This window comes from Lutra lutra, chromosome 4 (assembly GCF_902655055.1).
Source record: "Lutra lutra chromosome 4, mLutLut1.2, whole genome shotgun sequence".
Lineage (NCBI taxonomy): Eukaryota > Metazoa > Chordata > Mammalia > Carnivora > Mustelidae > Lutra > Lutra lutra.
In genome coordinates, this window is record NC_062281.1 from 56,140,988 (window position 1) to 56,159,448 (window position 18,461).

General features: G+C 38.1%; 1 protein-coding gene and 1 long non-coding RNA gene across 6 annotated transcripts in view; one reads left to right on the plus strand and one right to left on the minus strand.

Annotated features, from left to right (window-relative positions):
- The window catches only part of LOC125098020 (uncharacterized), a 247,899-nt gene that overhangs the window by 188,668 nt on the left and 40,770 nt on the right, over positions 1-18,461 (minus strand). The window contains exon 3 of the long non-coding RNA XR_007126682.1: positions 15,732-15,789. This is a non-coding gene — a long non-coding RNA (uncharacterized LOC125098020). The remainder of the gene's footprint in view (positions 1-15,731; positions 15,790-18,461) is intronic.
- Positions 15,977-18,461, plus strand: part of IL7 (interleukin 7) — a 55,178-nt gene continuing 52,693 nt past the window's right edge. For 3 of the 5 annotated variants that reach the window (XR_007126681.1, XR_007126680.1, XM_047726350.1), the window contains exon 1: positions 15,992-16,569. Coding sequence is in view for 3 of the 5 variants with exons in the window: in XM_047726350.1 (XP_047582306.1) it covers positions 16,560-16,569 (10 nt within the window). In the remaining 2 variants the exon portion in view is untranslated. Of the gene's footprint in view, positions 16,570-18,461 lie in introns of all 5 variants that reach the window. The other 2 variants (XM_047726351.1, XM_047726352.1) reach the window with 2 other exon arrangements.

Sequence of the window (18,461 nt, forward strand, 5' to 3'; positions counted from 1 at the left end):
ATCCTTCCGTGTAACTTTTTTTTTTTTTTTTGGATACTGTGCCCTCCTTCCAGTTTTACTGTAATGAGATGGGTTCTAACAAGCTGCAGCCCCAGATAAGCCGTGTGCCTTCAACGGCATGCCTTCTTTCTTTCCAAAACCCACACAGTACATGCAAACCTTTTTTTTTTTTTATTATTATTTTACAAACAAAGAAGTGTTCTTAGTGTTATCTTCTTACATTACCCTCTTTTTTCTTCTATATGGCTTGTTCATTTTTTCTCTCTGTGGAGTTATTTCAAAGCCTCTTTGATATCATTTGCCTTTCCTCCTGTATCATTCCACCAACTGATTTAATATCCCACTTGAGAGAGAGTAGATTGTAGGAGTTAAGAGCACAGATTGAAGCCAGACTGCCTGAATTCAAGTCCTAATGCCACCATCTAATTACTCCATGACTTCCAGCCACTTACTTAGCTCTCCATATCTCATTTTCTCCTAAAATGAAGATAATAATACCCGTCTGTGGAAAAAAGTGGCAAAATTGACTCCAGTTCTTTACTAGATCCAGACACTTGGCATTTGACATCGTAGCTCTTCTTATAAGGAGGCAGAATCTATTCCCAGTCTCTTGAACCTGGATTAGTGTTTTGACTTGCTTTGTCCAATAGAATATGTAGGAAGTGGTAGTGTGCAGTCTGAGCTTAGGTTTCAGGACTTGCCCTCTTTCTTGGAATCTTGCTGTGGCCATGAGAAAAATCCCAGGCTAGTCTTTTGAAAAATGAGAGACCACACAGAGAAGGACCAAGTTGTTTTATTTGAGACCATCCTAGACCTACAACTCAATCCAACCAGGCAGCTGACTGTAAACAGGTGAGTGAGTCAGGCCAACGTCTTTTGGGCTTAGGCCAGATCAGTAGAACCAGTGACTTGCGAAAAATTGTAAGTAGCTATTGTTTTACATTTTTAAGTTTTAGAGTGGTTTGTTATACAGCTATTGTGGCAATAGGTAACTGATGCACTATATAATGGCGCTGAGGCTTAAAAGAGTTTGTCAAGTACTTACCTAGAACAGTGGTTGCAATTTAGTAAGTATTATTTAAATGTTTGCTTTTATTATTATTTGTAGTAGTAGTAGTAGCAAAGAAATGGGATCTGGATTAGAAATACAGATATGAAATGAGCATAAAAGTAACTTCAGAAAACATGAGAATAGATGGGAGCCTTGAGAAAGCATTTAAAATCCTAATTTTACCTATTTTGACAGCTTGAAATATGCATTTATTTCTTCTATGCCTCGAAACATCCTAAAGTTTAAATGAATAAAAAAACTGCAAAATTTCAAAAAAGACAATGAGAACAAGAGGTTAGCAGATGAGGAAAGATACACACACACACATATGTATTTCTTTGTAGAAGTGTCATCATCAGAAGTGAATGGATTCTTCTCAACAGAAAGCTTTTGGTCAGATTCTATGGATGGCAAGAGTAAGGAGTGTGGCTAACAAAGGGGGTTTAGAAACAAGTGTCTGTGCAATCTAATGTGATTCCAGCCCCACAATCCTACCACACAAAGACAAGTTACTGCTGTTTCCCTGGCCCCTCATAGGAGTCTGAAGATTATTTTCTGGTGGTAAAAAAACAAAAAACAAAAAAAAAAACCCCACGGGACTGAACTTTATAACAGGAGTTAAGAAGTCTGCATGCTAAAGAGCAGATCTCCAAACCATTCCCTCCCACCTTGGCATTTGTAGCCAGATTTATAGCAACCACCCATTTCTAAGGGGTAGGAAGCATCTTATCTGCTTTTAGCAAGAGATACAGATAACAAAATAGATAAAGAGGGGGGAAAAGACTTAAATAAGTGGAGATTATGCAGGTTAAAAAAAAGGGGGATATTTAAATATCTCCTTCTTTTTCTCTCTCTCAACATAAAATATTGCAGCCACAAATCAAGAAGAGGCTTCTCTACCAAAAAAAGAGAAAAATAAAAAAATAAGTGTTCAAAATGAGGGCTTTAATTAATCACTCATTACTTTAAACTGAGACACCAAAAAGTTGTACCCCCATTATAGTGGCACTATAAGTAACACAGCCCTTGCACAGATGTATAGCCTGGTTTTTCATCATCTGGATGGTTCAATGAACCTCAGACTTTGAACTCACATTAAGATGGTCCTAGATTGGAAATGATAGCTGGAAATGTCTAGTTAGCTGGCATAAGAAAACAAAAGTTCTCTCTAGAGAAGGATGTCCATCATTCTAAGCCTCTAATTATTCCCACAAATGAGGTTTCTAAAATAATGTCTAGCACACAATGATATGACCATAACCAGGAACAACACAAAGAAACAAGACCTTATGAGTGAAAACAACCAGAAATAACAGGAAATAAGATATTCACAAATACTTGATATACTATTCTTATCATAAGTAAGTGGAAATAAAACTATAAAATACCTGGGCTTACTTTAGTCAATAAAAAATGAAAGATTGAACTTAAATTTCAGCGGGACACCATAAACGACATGCCAAAGTTTTACAATGTATAATCTGAAGAAGTAAATCTCTAAAATAGACCTAAATACTGCCTGTGAGTTAGGACATTCCTTTGTTGGAGTGCTCTAAATGTTTAAAAGTACTTTTTTTTGCTAAGCCAGTATCTCATAACTCTTGTGTCCAGGGCTGTGCTGGTAAATGACACGTTTGTATTGTTTGCTAGATTCTGTAGCAGAAATACTCTCACTGTGACTTGCTTCAGGTAAACAATAGGATGTCACTAAATGCAGATCTAAGAGACATGTTCAATCAGCTCTTATAGGCCAGTATGAGCCAGTGCCAACACACTGTTGGTTGTATTTCTGACAATGTCTTTTCTGGCCAAGGTAAAATATCCCTAATTGTTAGTTACTTCCCATATGCAGTTGATTATCTGCAGAATATTCATTCCTGCAATGGGTATTTATTTAGGGCCTACTATTTGCCAGTAATTGTTCTGGGAACTAAACATACATCAATGAACAAAAAATATCTTCATGAAGCTTATGTTATAGTGGAGAGAAAAGACAATGAACAAACAAGTAAATATATAATCTGTAAAATATTAATAAATGATATGAAGAAAAATATATAGGGATAAGGTGGGGGGTTGCTATTTTATATGGGGGAAGGCCTCACTGATTAAAGACCATATGATACATTTACTCTTTGTTCTCACACATTGCCATAAAGCTCTTGATAATTTAGAGAGAAAAAGAAGAGGTGAATTTATGAAAACTTTAAGAGCTTACAAAGGGTATAAGCACTATGAAGAGATATTACTCTAAAGCAGAGATTGCAAACAAAGTGTTCAAAAGAATTGAACCAACATTTAAAACTTGGAAAAGTCCAGTAAATATGCAAATTTTCAGGCTTGCTTGCAAGACTGGGAACCAGGCAATGCTGATACTGCATTCTGGTGTCCTTTAGACAAGGGCTGAGCTCTCCAGGCAGGCGTTCTAGTCTCTAGAAGGTTGTCTGTCTCTATCACCTTACATTACCTACACGACCCTTGCACCTATTTGAATTTGTGACCTAGCCAAAATAAATTAATAATTATATTTTAAGAATTTTTTTGTTTTTGAATTGTTTTTTTTCATTGTTTTTGAAACTTAAACCATAAATTCTGAAAAATAATACACTAGGGGCTCTGCAATCTACTCTACAAGGGGTTTCCAAAATACATTTTGAAAAATGGTAACATGCACATAAAACAGATGTATAAATTCTCAAGACAGCCACTCGAAATGGAAAAGGGAAAGAAACATTAAGAGGTAAAAATTCCAGAGTGCTAAAATATTCATAACACTTTTTATTAGTAATCAAGATATAGAATATTATAGCAATATTCATTTCTTCAATATGTGTCTATTTCAACGTAAATTGTTAGTTTTGAAACATAGTTTCTTCCTGTGATCACCCTTACCTTATCAGCATTACTAAAATATAGTGACATTTCAGTGGCATTTCATACTTTGAAAGTATTTAAAATATCTTGGACAATATGGAGGAGGTCTGACCAAATTAATTAAACAAATTGATGCAAATATCTTTTCATCAGTGAATGTAGTGTGAAGGTCATCAAATTGCTGCTCATCCAATCCAGATAGAATATTTTTTAATTCACAATTCCAAATTACAAATAAACTTCAAAACCAACAGCAAAACCAACACCTACACTAGTCTATGAAACATATTTTATGGACTCACTTTATGCAACATCACCTTCCATCTGCCAAGACACATATTTATAAAATTCTATTTACAATGCTGCCTAGAAACCACTATTAGTCATCATAAATATTGCTATAACCAAATAATTCTCATAAACCAAATGTTGCAAATAAAAACAAGTGATACTGAAATAATTTCTAGAACCAGTCTCCTTGATTTCAAATTGTTTATTTGTGGGAAGGAATAGAAGGAGGACAACATAATTAAAGTAGACCTTACAACTAAAACTATTATATTTTCAACTTAAAAGTACCTATAAATGGAAATGTTTGACATAAGGAGCCATTTCATAATTAACTTGGTTCTCTTCCCTTTGACTTTGAGATTTCCTTATATCTCTTTCTCAGTTATAGAAAACACACACACACACACACACAAATACATAATTAGTTGACATAAAATCTATTTGGAGACCATTTTTTTAAAAGAAAGCCTTGTTTCATCTTTGTAGTGTTATTTTATCTAGATTATGAGGTTTGAAGGCATTGAACTTCTCAGATAGGAATGTCTCTTATACCACATTTTTAACATAGTGAAATATGCTAGTCACTGTTATGTAGGATGAAATCATAATAGATTTGTTCAAATATACAACTAAACTTAATGTGTGTAAAAGGTAGAATCTGTCTGAATCTAGCATATCTGAGTGAGATATTCCAACTGATCTAACCCTAGTTATCAGCTGATGAGAAAATATATCAGCATGAATACAACCACCATTGCCTAAGATGATACTGGCTATGCATGTACTAAGTGCCAGTGATGTCCAGGGATTGTGCTAAATATTGAGAAGAGAACCACAAACAAGATGGGTGTCTATCCTCCAGAAACAGTGAAAGTTTTAATAGTGTAACACATCCAACAGCAGAAGTAGCCATCCATTCATTCAACACATTTAAATCAAATACCTAAGGCAAGATAGCCTTGTTATGGGCTCAAAAGATATCTAAATAAGGGTGCCTGAGTGGCTCAGTGGGTTAAGCCTCTGCCTTCGGCTCAGGTCATGGTCTCAGGGTCCTGGGAAGGAGCCCCACATCAGGCTTTCTGCTCAGCAGGGAGCCTGCTTCCTTCTCTCCCTCTGCCTGTCTCTGCCTACTTGTAATCTCTGTCTGTCAAATTAAAAAAAAAAAAATCTTTAAAAGATACCATAAATAAAAAAGAGGTCTGTGTCTTCAAGGATTTCACAATGAAGGGAAAAAATAATCAAAACGTTTACAGTATACCTGCTAAGCATTTGATAAAGAAAGGACCTAGTCCATACAATTGACACTAAATAGATAACATCCCTTAGGAAATAATACCTAGCTTAACCTGAAGAATGGGGTGGGCAAAGGCACTCTAGGCTACAAGCACAGCAGGTACAGAGCTAGGGAAGCCTGAGAATTCAAATGACTGGAGGATTCAGGATGCTGGTGGGGTGTCTGTCCAAATAACTGTATGGCAGGAGGGTGGAACCAAATCATGAAGAGCCTTGTATTCCATGCAGAGTGCCAAGAGACACTGCCCTTAGGAAACATGAAGTCATTGAAAAACTTTAAGCAGGGAATGACAGTCCAGTTGTTTTTCAAAAACATCTTTTAAGGAGGTTTTGTAGTGGAGGAGAGAGAGAGAGATTCCTACTCCCTAAAAAAGGCAGCAGGAATGGATGAGAGAGGACAGTTAGTAGCAAGCAAATAGTATCACACAGGATTTAGTGGTTTATTTGGTCACTTTTAGGTTTCCAGCCTGAGAGATAAAAGATACAATTAAACTACATATTTTGGAAAAATATACAATGAGAAAAAACGAGGTAGAAAATAAGCTTATGTTGGCATAGGTTGAGTTGGAGATATCTTTGAGAAACTCAGGTAGATGCACTATAACCTGTTGAGTAACAGGATTGGAATTTAAGGTCATGGAGGACTAGCGGGGGGGGGGGGGGGTGCGGAGGAGTGGGCAATGAATATAAACCAGTGGTCAAAAACATCAGAGTGAATGTAGTAACTTAGGAAGTGAGTGCAACATGAGGAGAGGTGAGGGCAGAACCCTGAAGAATAAAAATGTTACGACAGGCAGAGGAAAAGAATCCAGGAAAGATTTTAAGTCTAACAAGATGAGAATTAGGGAGGTCCAAAGAAACCAAGAGGGAAAAAATATTCCAAGAAGGAGTGATTAAGTATCCAATATTTCTGAGATGTCAAGGAGACTATGTGGTAAGATGTACCTAAAGTGCTTTTATAAGATTGCATCCAAAACAAATGGCCAGCAATAGGCTATGGTTGAAAAAATTTATGAGCCATTTACATATAATGCAGCTATTACAAAACAAAAACAAAAATGGTCTCTATGGTCTGATATGGAGAAAATATTTTCCTCTGGGGGGAGAAAAAAAAGGTATAGAAAAGGAAAGAGAAGTAGAACCTGCCACACAGAACTTCTGCAGTAGGCATTTCTATATAGCTAAATTTTAAAAATACCATTGGAAACAACTGAACCTATCACATATTAAATTGGTAAAATAGCCATAAATTTTAAAAATTGAGTTTAAATGACTTTGAATACAGCATTTTGATGTTATATATGTCCTTAAAGGGATGTGTTCAAGGAACAGAAAGAACTATGTAGGCAATTTAAAATTCTGTTAGAAGGTATATTATTTAATATAATATTACTATTAATGTTTTGCAACCAATTTATATCTGTTGTTAAAAAATAAGAAATTAAATTAATTCTATCAGAAGTCAATATCCTTCAGTGAGGAGAAACATGATAATATTCTAAATAAATTAAGGAAAAAGAAGCTGAATTATTAAAATGCAATTAGAAAGATCAATACCAACCTGTAATTTTCCCTGCTACTGAAATGGTCTAGAACTACATCATTCTTAAAGGGCCTATCCACCAAGAAGATCTAACAATTGTAAATATTTATGTCCCCAGTATGGGAGCAGCCAACTACATAAGACACCTGTTAATCAAGATAAAGAGTCACATTGATATGAATACATTAACAGTAGAGGATCTTAATACTCCACTCTCAATAATAGATCATCCAAGTAGAAAATCAATAAAGAAACAAGAGCATTGAATGACACATTGGAACAGATGGACCTCATAGAACATACAGAACATTCCACCCTAAAACAACAGAATATTCATTCTTCTCCAGCACACATGGAACTTTCTCCAGAATACACCACATACTGGGTCACAAACCAGAGCTCAAATGATACCAAAAGATTGAGATTATTCCCTGCATATCCTCAGACCACAAAGCTTTGAAATTGGAACTCAACCACAAGAAAAAGTTTGGAAGGAATTCAAACACTTGGAAGCTAAGTAGAAAAAGACCAAGCTTTGGAAGCTGAAGACCACCCTGCTTACAACTATTTGGATCAACCAGGAAATCGAAGAACTTAAAAAATTCATGGAAACCAATGAAAATGAAGACACATTGGTCCAAAACCTATGGGATACAGCAAAGGCAGTCCTAAGGAGGAAATACATAGCCATCCAAGCTTCACTCAAAAAAACTGAAAAATCCAGAATACACCAGCTCTCTTTACATCTTAAAGAACTGGAAAATCAACAACAAATTAAGCCAACCACATGCACAAGAAGGGAAATAATCAAGATTAGAGCAGAGATCAATGAGATAGAAACTAGAGATACAGTAGAACACATCAATGAAACTGGAAGTGGATTTTTTTTAAAAAAGCAGTGAGAGCTTCTAAAGCCCAGACTGTGGTTTCTAAATAATAATCTACTAAAAGAAGAAACCAAAGCTCCAATGTAATAGAAGTTTGGGGGTCAATTTTGGAAATCTGCCCATCTAGGTTTTAGATAAGAATTCCTGAAATTTAAAGATGGAGGCAAGTAAATGAAAACAAAGCATGTTGCAGAGCAATATGTATAGTATGAGCTCATTTTGGTTAAAAATATATATTAACAGCACAACCATAATAAATGTGATATCTAGATGGAGTGTTATTTTAAAAATGTTGCTTGTCTCCATTTATTAAATGTTTATACTTTACATGTCTGCTTTTATAATTTTTAAAAGTCAGTTTAAGAAATAACATCATCAACAATCAATCAACTAGTTCACTGAAGACCTGGGATGTGGTAGACAGAAGTCAGGGTGTGATGGAGTGAAAATGAATAGGAGTGGAAACTCTTAAGTGTAAACTACAGAGTTTGGTACTCAGTAAAGAAAGGAAGGAGGAAGCAGAGTAATTAATTGGAAGCAGAGAGCTCGAAGGCTCCAAGCATTCTTTGCCCTAAATCTTTGGTACTGGATTTCTTCTCTCCAGAAGATGCTTCTAACAGACATCCATGTGATGTACTCAGTCACATTTTAGTCTTTGTTCAAATGTCAACTTCTTACTGAAACCTGTTCAAAATCACACCTCTCTTCCCCAACTCCATCCCCACCACGTGCACAAATCCCCTATCCTGATCCTACTTTTTTTTAACCACTGAACTTAGTAATTTTCTAAATTTTATGTAATTTTTAATTTTTTCTTGTTTATCTCCTCCCCTAGAATGTAAACTTCCACTTACCAGAAATTATTTTTGTCTGTTTTTTACACTGAAATATTCCAAGTACCTAGAACAGTGCATGCCACATAGGGTTACTTGATAACTATGTGTAGGATTAAACGAAGGGTTATTTAGGGTTGGGAAAGACTTGAGCACCTTTATGTATTAATCTTGAATATTCTCAGGAAGAAAGTTAACCCCTGATTAATGAAGCTCAGGATGGTAAAAGCGATCCTTATGACATTTCCTTTGTACCTCTTCTTAGAGTGTATATAACACATGTAGAGTAGTAAGCAGATAAAAGCAGTTCATGATGCCTTACATGCCATTGAAAGAGTGAAACTGGTTACTATTTGGTGCTTGCTATTTAACTTTTACTTCTAATAACATAAAATACACTGCCAGAACAGCTATACCAAATTCTGCTTGTGCTTTTTCTGTGGAAGATATTCATCACTTTGGCAACAATACATGTCAGAAACACACACTGTTTGAGCTGGTACTTACTGCCATGGAAAAGCAAAGGTCCAGTTAATTCCATTTAACGATAAGCTGTATTGAATTAGCTGCACTGACAAAGTAGGGTAAGAATCCAAATGAGAACTGCCAAAAAGATCTGCTTGCAAGAACAGGTTTGTCATGAGGTCTATATCCTTTTACGTTTTAATATTCAATAAAGATTAAAGGGAGGGAAAAAGGAATTGTATTAAGTCAAATTAAAGTCAAAACAAAGATTTCTTAAGAGCATCAAAAGACCTAGAGAAAACTAAAGTAATAAAGAAGATAAATAGTTTCAATCAATATTAACACAAAGCAACCATATTAACATGTTGGAGGAGGTCGCTGGGAGGATGTGACTACTGGCTGACCTTGAACTGGACCCCCAAATCAGAGATTCCCCATTGCCCTTTTTGCCTCCATCCCTTGGAATGTAGGTTCTGCTTGCCTCCCCCACCCAACAGAGGCTGCTCTAAGGATACAGCCTTGAAATAATGATGTGGTGTTGAGACCATCTAGATGGTATATGTGATTGAAACCAGTTAAGGCGTCTATATAAACTTTTTAAGATTTGGTTAGCAGGTGTGGAGATCTACTTGTCTTATTGCCACCCACAAGACCCCTGCCCACTTGGAGTGGCTTGTCTCTTCTGTCTCTCCCTCTTCTCTGAGGACATGGGCCAGTTTCAGATTACACCTGAGAGACTCCCAGGAGCTTACAAACTGCAATAAAAGCTATAGCAAAAGTATGAACTTGCTCTTTTCCTTTTTCTAGGTTCAACCTCCTGAGATTTCTTTGGACCCTTAATCTTTTTTTTAACCTTCTGATGGTGTCTTGTGGCTCTTGAAAGTCCTCAGTTTTGTTTTGTTTTGATTGTTTGGGGATCTTACTTTAAATTCCCTGATTTATACCTGGCCATGAACAATGCTTGCAAAAACCTCTAGTCTCAGAGGACCATTCTTAAATGATCAATGACCCAGTATACACGATATTTGTTTTTGTCTTGTTTGTTGTTGTATCTCATCATAGGCCACTTGGATCATGTACATGAAATGAAAAAAATATATACTAAAAGTTTAAAAGTAAATTCAAATAGCTTAACACATGAGGATATATTTGCATTTGGTAAACAGCCCTAATTTCATAAAGTTAAATTTAAAATTTTTTTAAAAGTTCTAATATGGGTTAGTTTGGAATTAGAAACAAAGGATCCACTTTTTTCTAATCTGAGTAAAAGTTTAAAAGTCTCAGAATGAAAATGACATAGAGTATCATTTTGAAAAGAAGGAAATAATAAGAAATAGAAAAATACTACATTTCACTAGTTAAAAAAAAACAATGTGTTACCCACATTAAACAGAAGTGTTTATTAGAAAAATAATCTAATGAGGAAGACATGATTAGAAAATCTGTTAGTTAAACATCGGGGAGAATTATTAACATTGTAAAAGAAATAAAGAAATCAAAGCATATAGTCACCATTTCATAGGGGATATTACGCAAGAAACCTAAGACACTCTTCTCCATTGTTTGAAGAAATCGTTTTCTGATAAACTAAACTCAAGAGCTCCTCTCCAAAACTTCCATTTTTGTGCTCTTCTCATGGAGGTATAAATGTCACTACCAGCTAGTACATTAAAATTTTAGGCAAGCATGTTAATGTACTTCCAGGCTTTGGGGATGCCAGTTAATCAACACACTATTGGCATAGAGCAATGACTGATACCCCGAGAACTCAGGGAAGTACAAGCTCTTCTTAGATTGCTTTTTATGGACCTAATTACTACTGCAATACACTTAATCATTCCACATCATATACGAGTTAATGGATGTTCTGATAGTCCAATCACAGTCCAACGCAATGACAAATGTGCTGGAACAACTTGGCTTGCCTGAAGGAGAGGCAGATTGAACTCATTTTCTAATTTAACAACAAAAGGATTTAAATAGGACACATAGCTTTCCATTTTAGAAAAAGAAGTCTAAATTTAGGGGCCCTGCCTGGCTCAATTGGTTAAGCAACCGACTCTTGGTTTTGGCTCAGGTCCTGATCTTGGCATCATGAGATCAAGCCCCATGTGGGCTCTGTGCTCAGCATGGAGTCAGCTTGAGATTCTCTCCCTCCTTCTCCTTCTGCCCCTTGCCCTGCCCAAGTGTGCTCTCTTTCGCTCTAAATAAATAAGTAAATAAATCTTTAAAACAATCTAAATTCATATTAAATAAGAATTTTAACAAGCCTACCAGAACTTTAGACATATCAATGTCAGTCAATAGTTTTTACTATAACATTCATGTATATTAATACAGGTTTGCCCAGAGCACTGATTCTCTGTAAGAACAGCAAGTCAAGACCTGTGCAGTTTGATATCGCCCTTTTCTACAAGTCATACTTGGGAAGAATTTGTAACTTGATAGGAATTCTGTTGACTTCAGAGAATTCCAGGTTGAGTAAGACACTGTCGCTGTTGTTCAAAGAGCTCATAAGAACAACTAAACAGCCTCACATAGTAACTGGATGCTCTAAAGGGACTCTGTCAGGGATTTTAAAGAAATAAAGGAAAATACTTTTCCATTTTCTTCAAATAATTTCCATAAAACATTGTCATAAGTGTAATCTTCTTTAAGTAATCCTCTATGAAGGCAATGGTTAAAAGGACAGTCCCTCCAAAATTTAGTATATAAAAGAAATCTCTAAGCTCCAACAACATATCCATTACTATATAAAAAGGATTGGACGATACAAGCTATATAAGACACTGCTCCTCCTTCCAAAAGACAATTTGGGAAATATTTCTCTCTTACACTAGCCAATACTCAACCCAGAGCACACAAGTGAGGTCAGAGGGGACATTTTGATAAGAAACAAAATTAGGCACAAGATTCCTAATGGATCTGACTGTTTAGAATTACACAATTTATGGACTGAAATGAAAGAGGAGAGAGAAATGAAGGGAGGATAGGAAAAAAAAAAATAAATCAGGTACCTTGAGTTTCTTGGTTCTATCCTTTCCTACTTCTTCCAAAGAACCTAATTTTACCAACTAATATATAAATATGCTCTAGTACCTCTCATGCATGAAAATGAAAACTTCCATCATGCTTTACATGCCTTTCAACCCATTACCCTATTTCTTTATCTTTACCACAGATCTTTAAAAGTTGTCTCTTCTCTTTGTATCCTTCCTTGCATCCCACAAACTGGAATATTGCCTCTATCTATACTGCTCTTCTAAATTGTCATGTTGACCACAATCTCTGCTCTGCCAGATCAGTGGATACACCTTTCAATTTTCCTTTTGTTTGATCTTTTTGAGACATTTGGAAATTCTGACTAGTTAGACTATTTTGACATTCTATCCTGGGATACTGACTTCTCTCTCTCTTACCCTGCTGTCCACTATTTGGTCAGTTTGTTGGTGGGTATCCATTTCCCCAGCTACCCCTAATGTTTGTGTCTCATGGTCCCCTAATGTTCATGTCTCTTTCTCTCATCTCTTCTAAGTTGGATGATATCATTTCTTTTCATGGCCCCAGCAGTCACTGATATGTGGACATACACATTTTTGGCAGGGCTCCTAATATTCTGATTCCACCTTATAAGAAACTTCTTTTTTTTACTCTTCTAATGCTTTAAACAGACAATCTCATCCTATCCGTAGGCTGCATCTCATGAAATTAAGTGTGTGTTATTGATAAACTCTAGTCAATCACCCAGAAACAAGTAGTTCAGATAATGATTAAACACAGTTTTAGAAAACAATAGAATTCCAAATCCCTTTATGAAACTAAGAAAATCTGACAAAATAGCCCAAGCCTAGTTAAATATAATATGAAGAACAGACCTATACCAATTACAAATAAAATTGCAAAAGTCTGTTAAATATTAGCCACTGGAATTTAGCATTATGGTAAATTTATAGTTACTTTAAAAAATACAGTAAGAAAAAAAGCATTACCTTGTAAATAGATCCTCAGTAAGTCATTTGATAAAATTCAAAACCCATCCTCAATCTTGGGCTTGAAAATCAAACAGGTATGATTTAGAATTATAGATTATCCACTTATAGCTGTTTTTCCATTAGACAGGTAAATCCTTTTGGGATCCTAGTTTCACTAACTTTTAATATGGGTCTAGATTGCCTTAAACCCTTGTTTGAAATATATCTTATCCTTTCCTTTTTGGGATCCTAGTTTTACTAATTTTTAAAATGGGTCTAGATTGCCTTAAACCCTTGTTTGAAATATATCTTATCCTATCCTTTTCATAATATTCTTTATCCTTGAAGTCACATATTTAATATATGTTTTCCCCACCAGACTGAAACCACCTTGAAGATACGCCTATATGTGTGTGCATGGTCAGTTAGAGAATTTGCAGGGCCCTGTACAAAGTGAAAACGAAAGTACCATTGTCCAAAAATAATTAAGAATTCCAAGACAGTGATAGCAGAATATTAAACCAAGCAAGGAGCCCTTCCACACACCGGCCCCTGTGCAACTACACAGAACACGGGGAGGCTTTATGTGATATGTCTGTGTGTGTATCTGTGTATTTGAAACACGTTAAGTATTAGACTTGGAAAATCAAGCCGTAGGAACCTCAGAAAATATCCATAGACAGAAAGTTAGCTAGCATTCAGATCTCAGACTATAAACAATAGTCATATTATGTTGGGCAAAAATAGTTCAGATAATTAATCAAGAAAATATTTTCAGGCTTACCACTGATTGACTAATTTGACAGAAGATTGTAGAACAGTTAAAATGACATTGATTAATCTTTAACAATTTGCCCTTTAAGTATTTATATCATTTTACTTCAATGACTTACTTCTAAATATTTTATGAATTTTTTTTAGTTGATTCTTCACATTTGGGGTCAGAGTTTAGGTTGGAATTTACACATCCCCTTCTGGAGCTCTGAATAATTTCCTCTCATGATTCCCAAAAGTTTACTTATGCACAAGCCTTATTCTGCCAGGTTTTATGGTGACTTCATGAAAAAGGAAGATGGATTTCCTCTTGAGGAAGTTATTTTTAAAAAATAAGAAAAGGTGCAGGCTTTGTGCAATTACATAACTCAATGCTGCTGTCAGGGATTTTAGACTAATAGGTAACTAATCTGGATGTGTTTAGTTATAGAATTCATTTTTAAAAGTCACTCCATCCTCCTGTTTTACCACTCCCCACCTCCCACTCTAAGCTCCAGTCAAATGAAAATACTTGTTTTTCTCCATCCTAGTCTGTCTCCTGTTCTCATTTGCTTCCCTCCTTCTCCAGCTCTTTCTTCTATTTCCCTTCTGCCTTTACATATTTTCTATTCATGCATGCTCTCAACCATGCATTCTCATACAGTTGTTCACTCTCGTTCTGTCGCTCAGCAATACTTTCTGAATACCTGTGTGCTGGATACTATTCTAAGTGGCCAGAGGCTTGGCTGGGCACAGGGAAGAAAACGGCGGGAGCAGAGTGAGTTGTGTACCGCAGGGGGTCAGAGAAGGCAGTTGCACCCAGATCACAACGGATGACCTCAAAAGCTTGGTACACAGTGGCAAGTGGCCAGAGTATGGTCACAGAAGGTGGCATTGTGTAAATCAAATATCCTGCTGTTACGAAGAGAGTGTATTTTAGAGGTAGAGTTGACAAGACTTGCCTATGGACTGGATGTGAGCAGTGAGATGAAAAGAGAAATGGTTAGATCCAAGCTTGAGGCTTGAGTACTTCCATCTCACTCTTTCACTGTAATTCTCTTCTTTCTCCCTTGTTTCTTTTCCTCTTTTCTTTGTTCACACTATAACTGAATCTGGAATGTTCACCACCCTCGATTAGTGCCTGCTTGAGTCTCAATTTAGAACTCAGAAACTCTAGAAAGCTTTCCTGAGGTCCCCAACAGTGGAGCAAAGACACACTCACGGGATATCTGATCCTGTCTCCCTCTGGCATTAATTTCCACATTGTTCCCAAGGATGGCTAACACAGAGGCTGCAAGCATGAACTCTAGAGCCAGAATACACCAGGTTTGTGTACAAGCTCTATTACTAACTAGCTAAGTGAACTCTGGCAAGTTACTTAAGGAAGTCTCAGTTCCCACATCTGTGAAGTGCAGATAAGAAAATTTTCTACTCATAGAAAATTATGCTTGAGAGTATATATGTATAAAATGCTTAGCACACTATAGTACGGAGCAAATGCTAGATACAGAATAGCCATTATCATCATCACTGTTATTACTTCACTCACCTTTTAAGCAGGGCTCCTGCAGAATATCAGAAAACAAATTCAAGCAGGAAATACTAAAATAATTCAGGTTTAGAAAAAAGTTAACTCCTCAGTAAAACACAGTAAAAATGGTCAATTCTGATAAATGCCTGGGTAGGAGTCATAGTTATTAACTATTACAGTCAGTCTCCATTTCCTCCACCTACTCTGGGCTTTGTTTCTGGTCCAAACATACCACTTACCAGATTAGATGCGCCCACAGGATTATTTTTCTTTGAGGTCTCACCGGGGCAGGTGCATCTACAAAACAGGGCAGAAAGAGACTGATTACAGAGGTTTGAGGGGCTGAGGGCGTAACCCTTTTAATCTTTCTTTACTTCCTTTTTCTTTTTTCTTTCTTTCTTTTTTTTTTTTTTTTCCAAGACGACTTGGCATCGTCCACGACATCCGTGCAAGAGCTACGACGCCTCCTTGGTGGCGTAGGCTTGTAATTGCCCAGCTTTTCGCACTACACGTTTGTGGCTTCCATGGATATAGCAACCAATGCTTTTAGATCCCAGTCGCCTAGCTTTGCCAAGACGGTTAGAGGTCATTTGGAAAGTCTTTTGCCTCTAATTGTTCTCATTCAGAAGGCCCGCTGGTTCCTCCTGTGAGGCTTTGGAAATTCGCGCCCTCCTCTGGTGCCTGTTCAGGTGCACAAGAAGAGCTAGGGGAGGACGCAGGTGCTCAAAAGAGGTGGGGCGGTGAAGGCACCCCCGTGGTGAACCCAAAGATCAAACCTGCAAACCCAGCTCAAAGTAGAAACTGAAAGTACACTGCCGGCTGATCCTACGGAAGTTATGGGAAAGGCAAAGCGCAGAGCCCGGCCGTGGTGTGTGCCGCCCCCCTTGGGATGGATGAAGCAGCAGGCGCGGCGTGGGTGAGAGGAACCAGCGGCAGAGGCCGCCCTAATCCGCACGGACTCCCGGCAACTCCACGGAAGACCAGGCTCCTGGCAGCGACTATGGGCGGTGAGAGCTCGCTCCTGCTGCAGTTGCGGTCATCATGACCACGCCCGCCTCCCGCAGACCATGTTCCATGGTAAGCGCTCCTCTCCCAGGCGCACCATTCCGCGCGCTCGGCGCGCCGGGAGACTCCAGAACGCGTCGCCGGGCCCCGCGCCCAGGCGCGTCCGGGAACAGCCCAGCCTTGCACTTTGGACCTGCCGAGAGCACTGGCTCTCCCACAGGCGGCCGTCAGCCGCGCTTCGGTACCCTGGCCCACAGCCACTTGCGGTCGGGACTGCTGAGCCTCGCCAGCTGCGAGAAGCCGCCCCCGACGCCGGCTTGCGGTCCCGAGCCCGGCGCTGCAGCCTCCGCGCCGCTCACCGACTGCACACCGCAGCCGGGTCTCCGAGGTAGCCAATGGCTCGCCGTCAGTCTTGCCGAGCCAGCGCTCCCCTCTGGCAACCCCGCGCCTGCCCGCCCTCCCGGCGCTCCTGGCGGCGCCCAGTTACTCACAGGCGCCCGGGGAAGGGGCGAGTTACCTGAGCTCGTGTAGTTCCCTACTCTCTAGAGAAGTGAAAGCGAAGCTCCCTCGGGACTCGCTCTTAAACCCTAAGGGGACAGGTCTCTGGAAAACCCCGTTTCGTCCCTTCAGCGAGGCTGGGAGTTTCCGACTGGGGCTGTACCTCGTGCCCTTTGCTGGGAACCCAAGTCCTCGGGCTGGCGTCGAGAAAGGCGAGCTTCGGGGTTTTGGTTTCTTTCTTTTTTTCCTTTTTCTTTCTTTCTTTCCCCTATATGGGTGCTTCTTGGTGGAGGCAGGATGAAATAGGCTTAAGCCTAAATTCTAGACCTTTACCGAGATCTAACGTATTTTTATTCGTGCGGATGCGGACAAGGGCAGAGCTGAGGCGAATGAGTTGGATTCCCTTGGCAGCCATATGGCCAAGGGAAAGAGACAAAAAGTTTACTGGATGGGGAAAAAAAAATAAAGAGAGATGTGACAGGCGAAGAGCTGCTGAGATAAATTAGAATATTTTATAGTAAATACTTCCTCATGAAAAAGAAAAAAAAAAAAGACGGGTGGGGGAAGGTGAGGGGAATAGGGAGCAAATTGCTTTTGGGCTTCATGCGTGGTCTGTGCGCTTTCCAGGCTACGCCGTTAGATCAAAAGACTTTTCTCTCTCGTAGGTATTAGAGAATCCATAGCCAAGAAGCACCAGATCAGTAACAACATAAGGGGGCGGGGTGGGTAGAGTATGGAAGACGATTATGGAAAATGATTTGTAATGGGTGCCCTTCAGAAGTTTAGTATAGAATTAGAAATTAGGTATATCCCTACCTGTCTCACAGCGCCATGGATCTCCTGCAATTATTTCTTTCCTGTAGCTCTTGGTTCTAATCCCTGCATCAACTCTAATTTTAATTGGAGAGGTTAAAAAAAGAGAGAGAAAAAAGAAAAGGAATCTAGGAAGTGCATTATTAACAAGGAGCTTTATTTCCTGAAGTGTATCTGTATTATTCATCTACCAAAAGTTATTAGCAAAGTATTAGAATTCTAAATTTCTGTTAATAGTGATTATAATGTGTGGCTTTTGCATTTCCAAGAGATTTCACAAGAAGCTTAAGGATAGGGTTACTCTTTTTAAACTTTTCCTTTGCTGCTGCTTTGAGGAGTTGAAGTAGTTGAGGCCCTACTATGTGGTTCTCAAGGGTACTATCTAGTTTAGGCAATTTAATCACATTTGAGGACCAAAAATGCAATAGTAATAAAAACAGGGTACCAAGAAAGATGAGAAAGCCTGAACAGGTACAAAGGAGAGTCACAAAAGGTACTACATCAGTGTTTCAGTATCTTAAACAAAAATGGGAAAAGCTATTTTATAGGATCAATTTGTATGTCATATTCACATTCATGCACATGAGATTATTTTCTCTGGTCTTACCTCTGACACATAACCTGGTGTCATGTTTCTGTTTTTCTCAATTAAG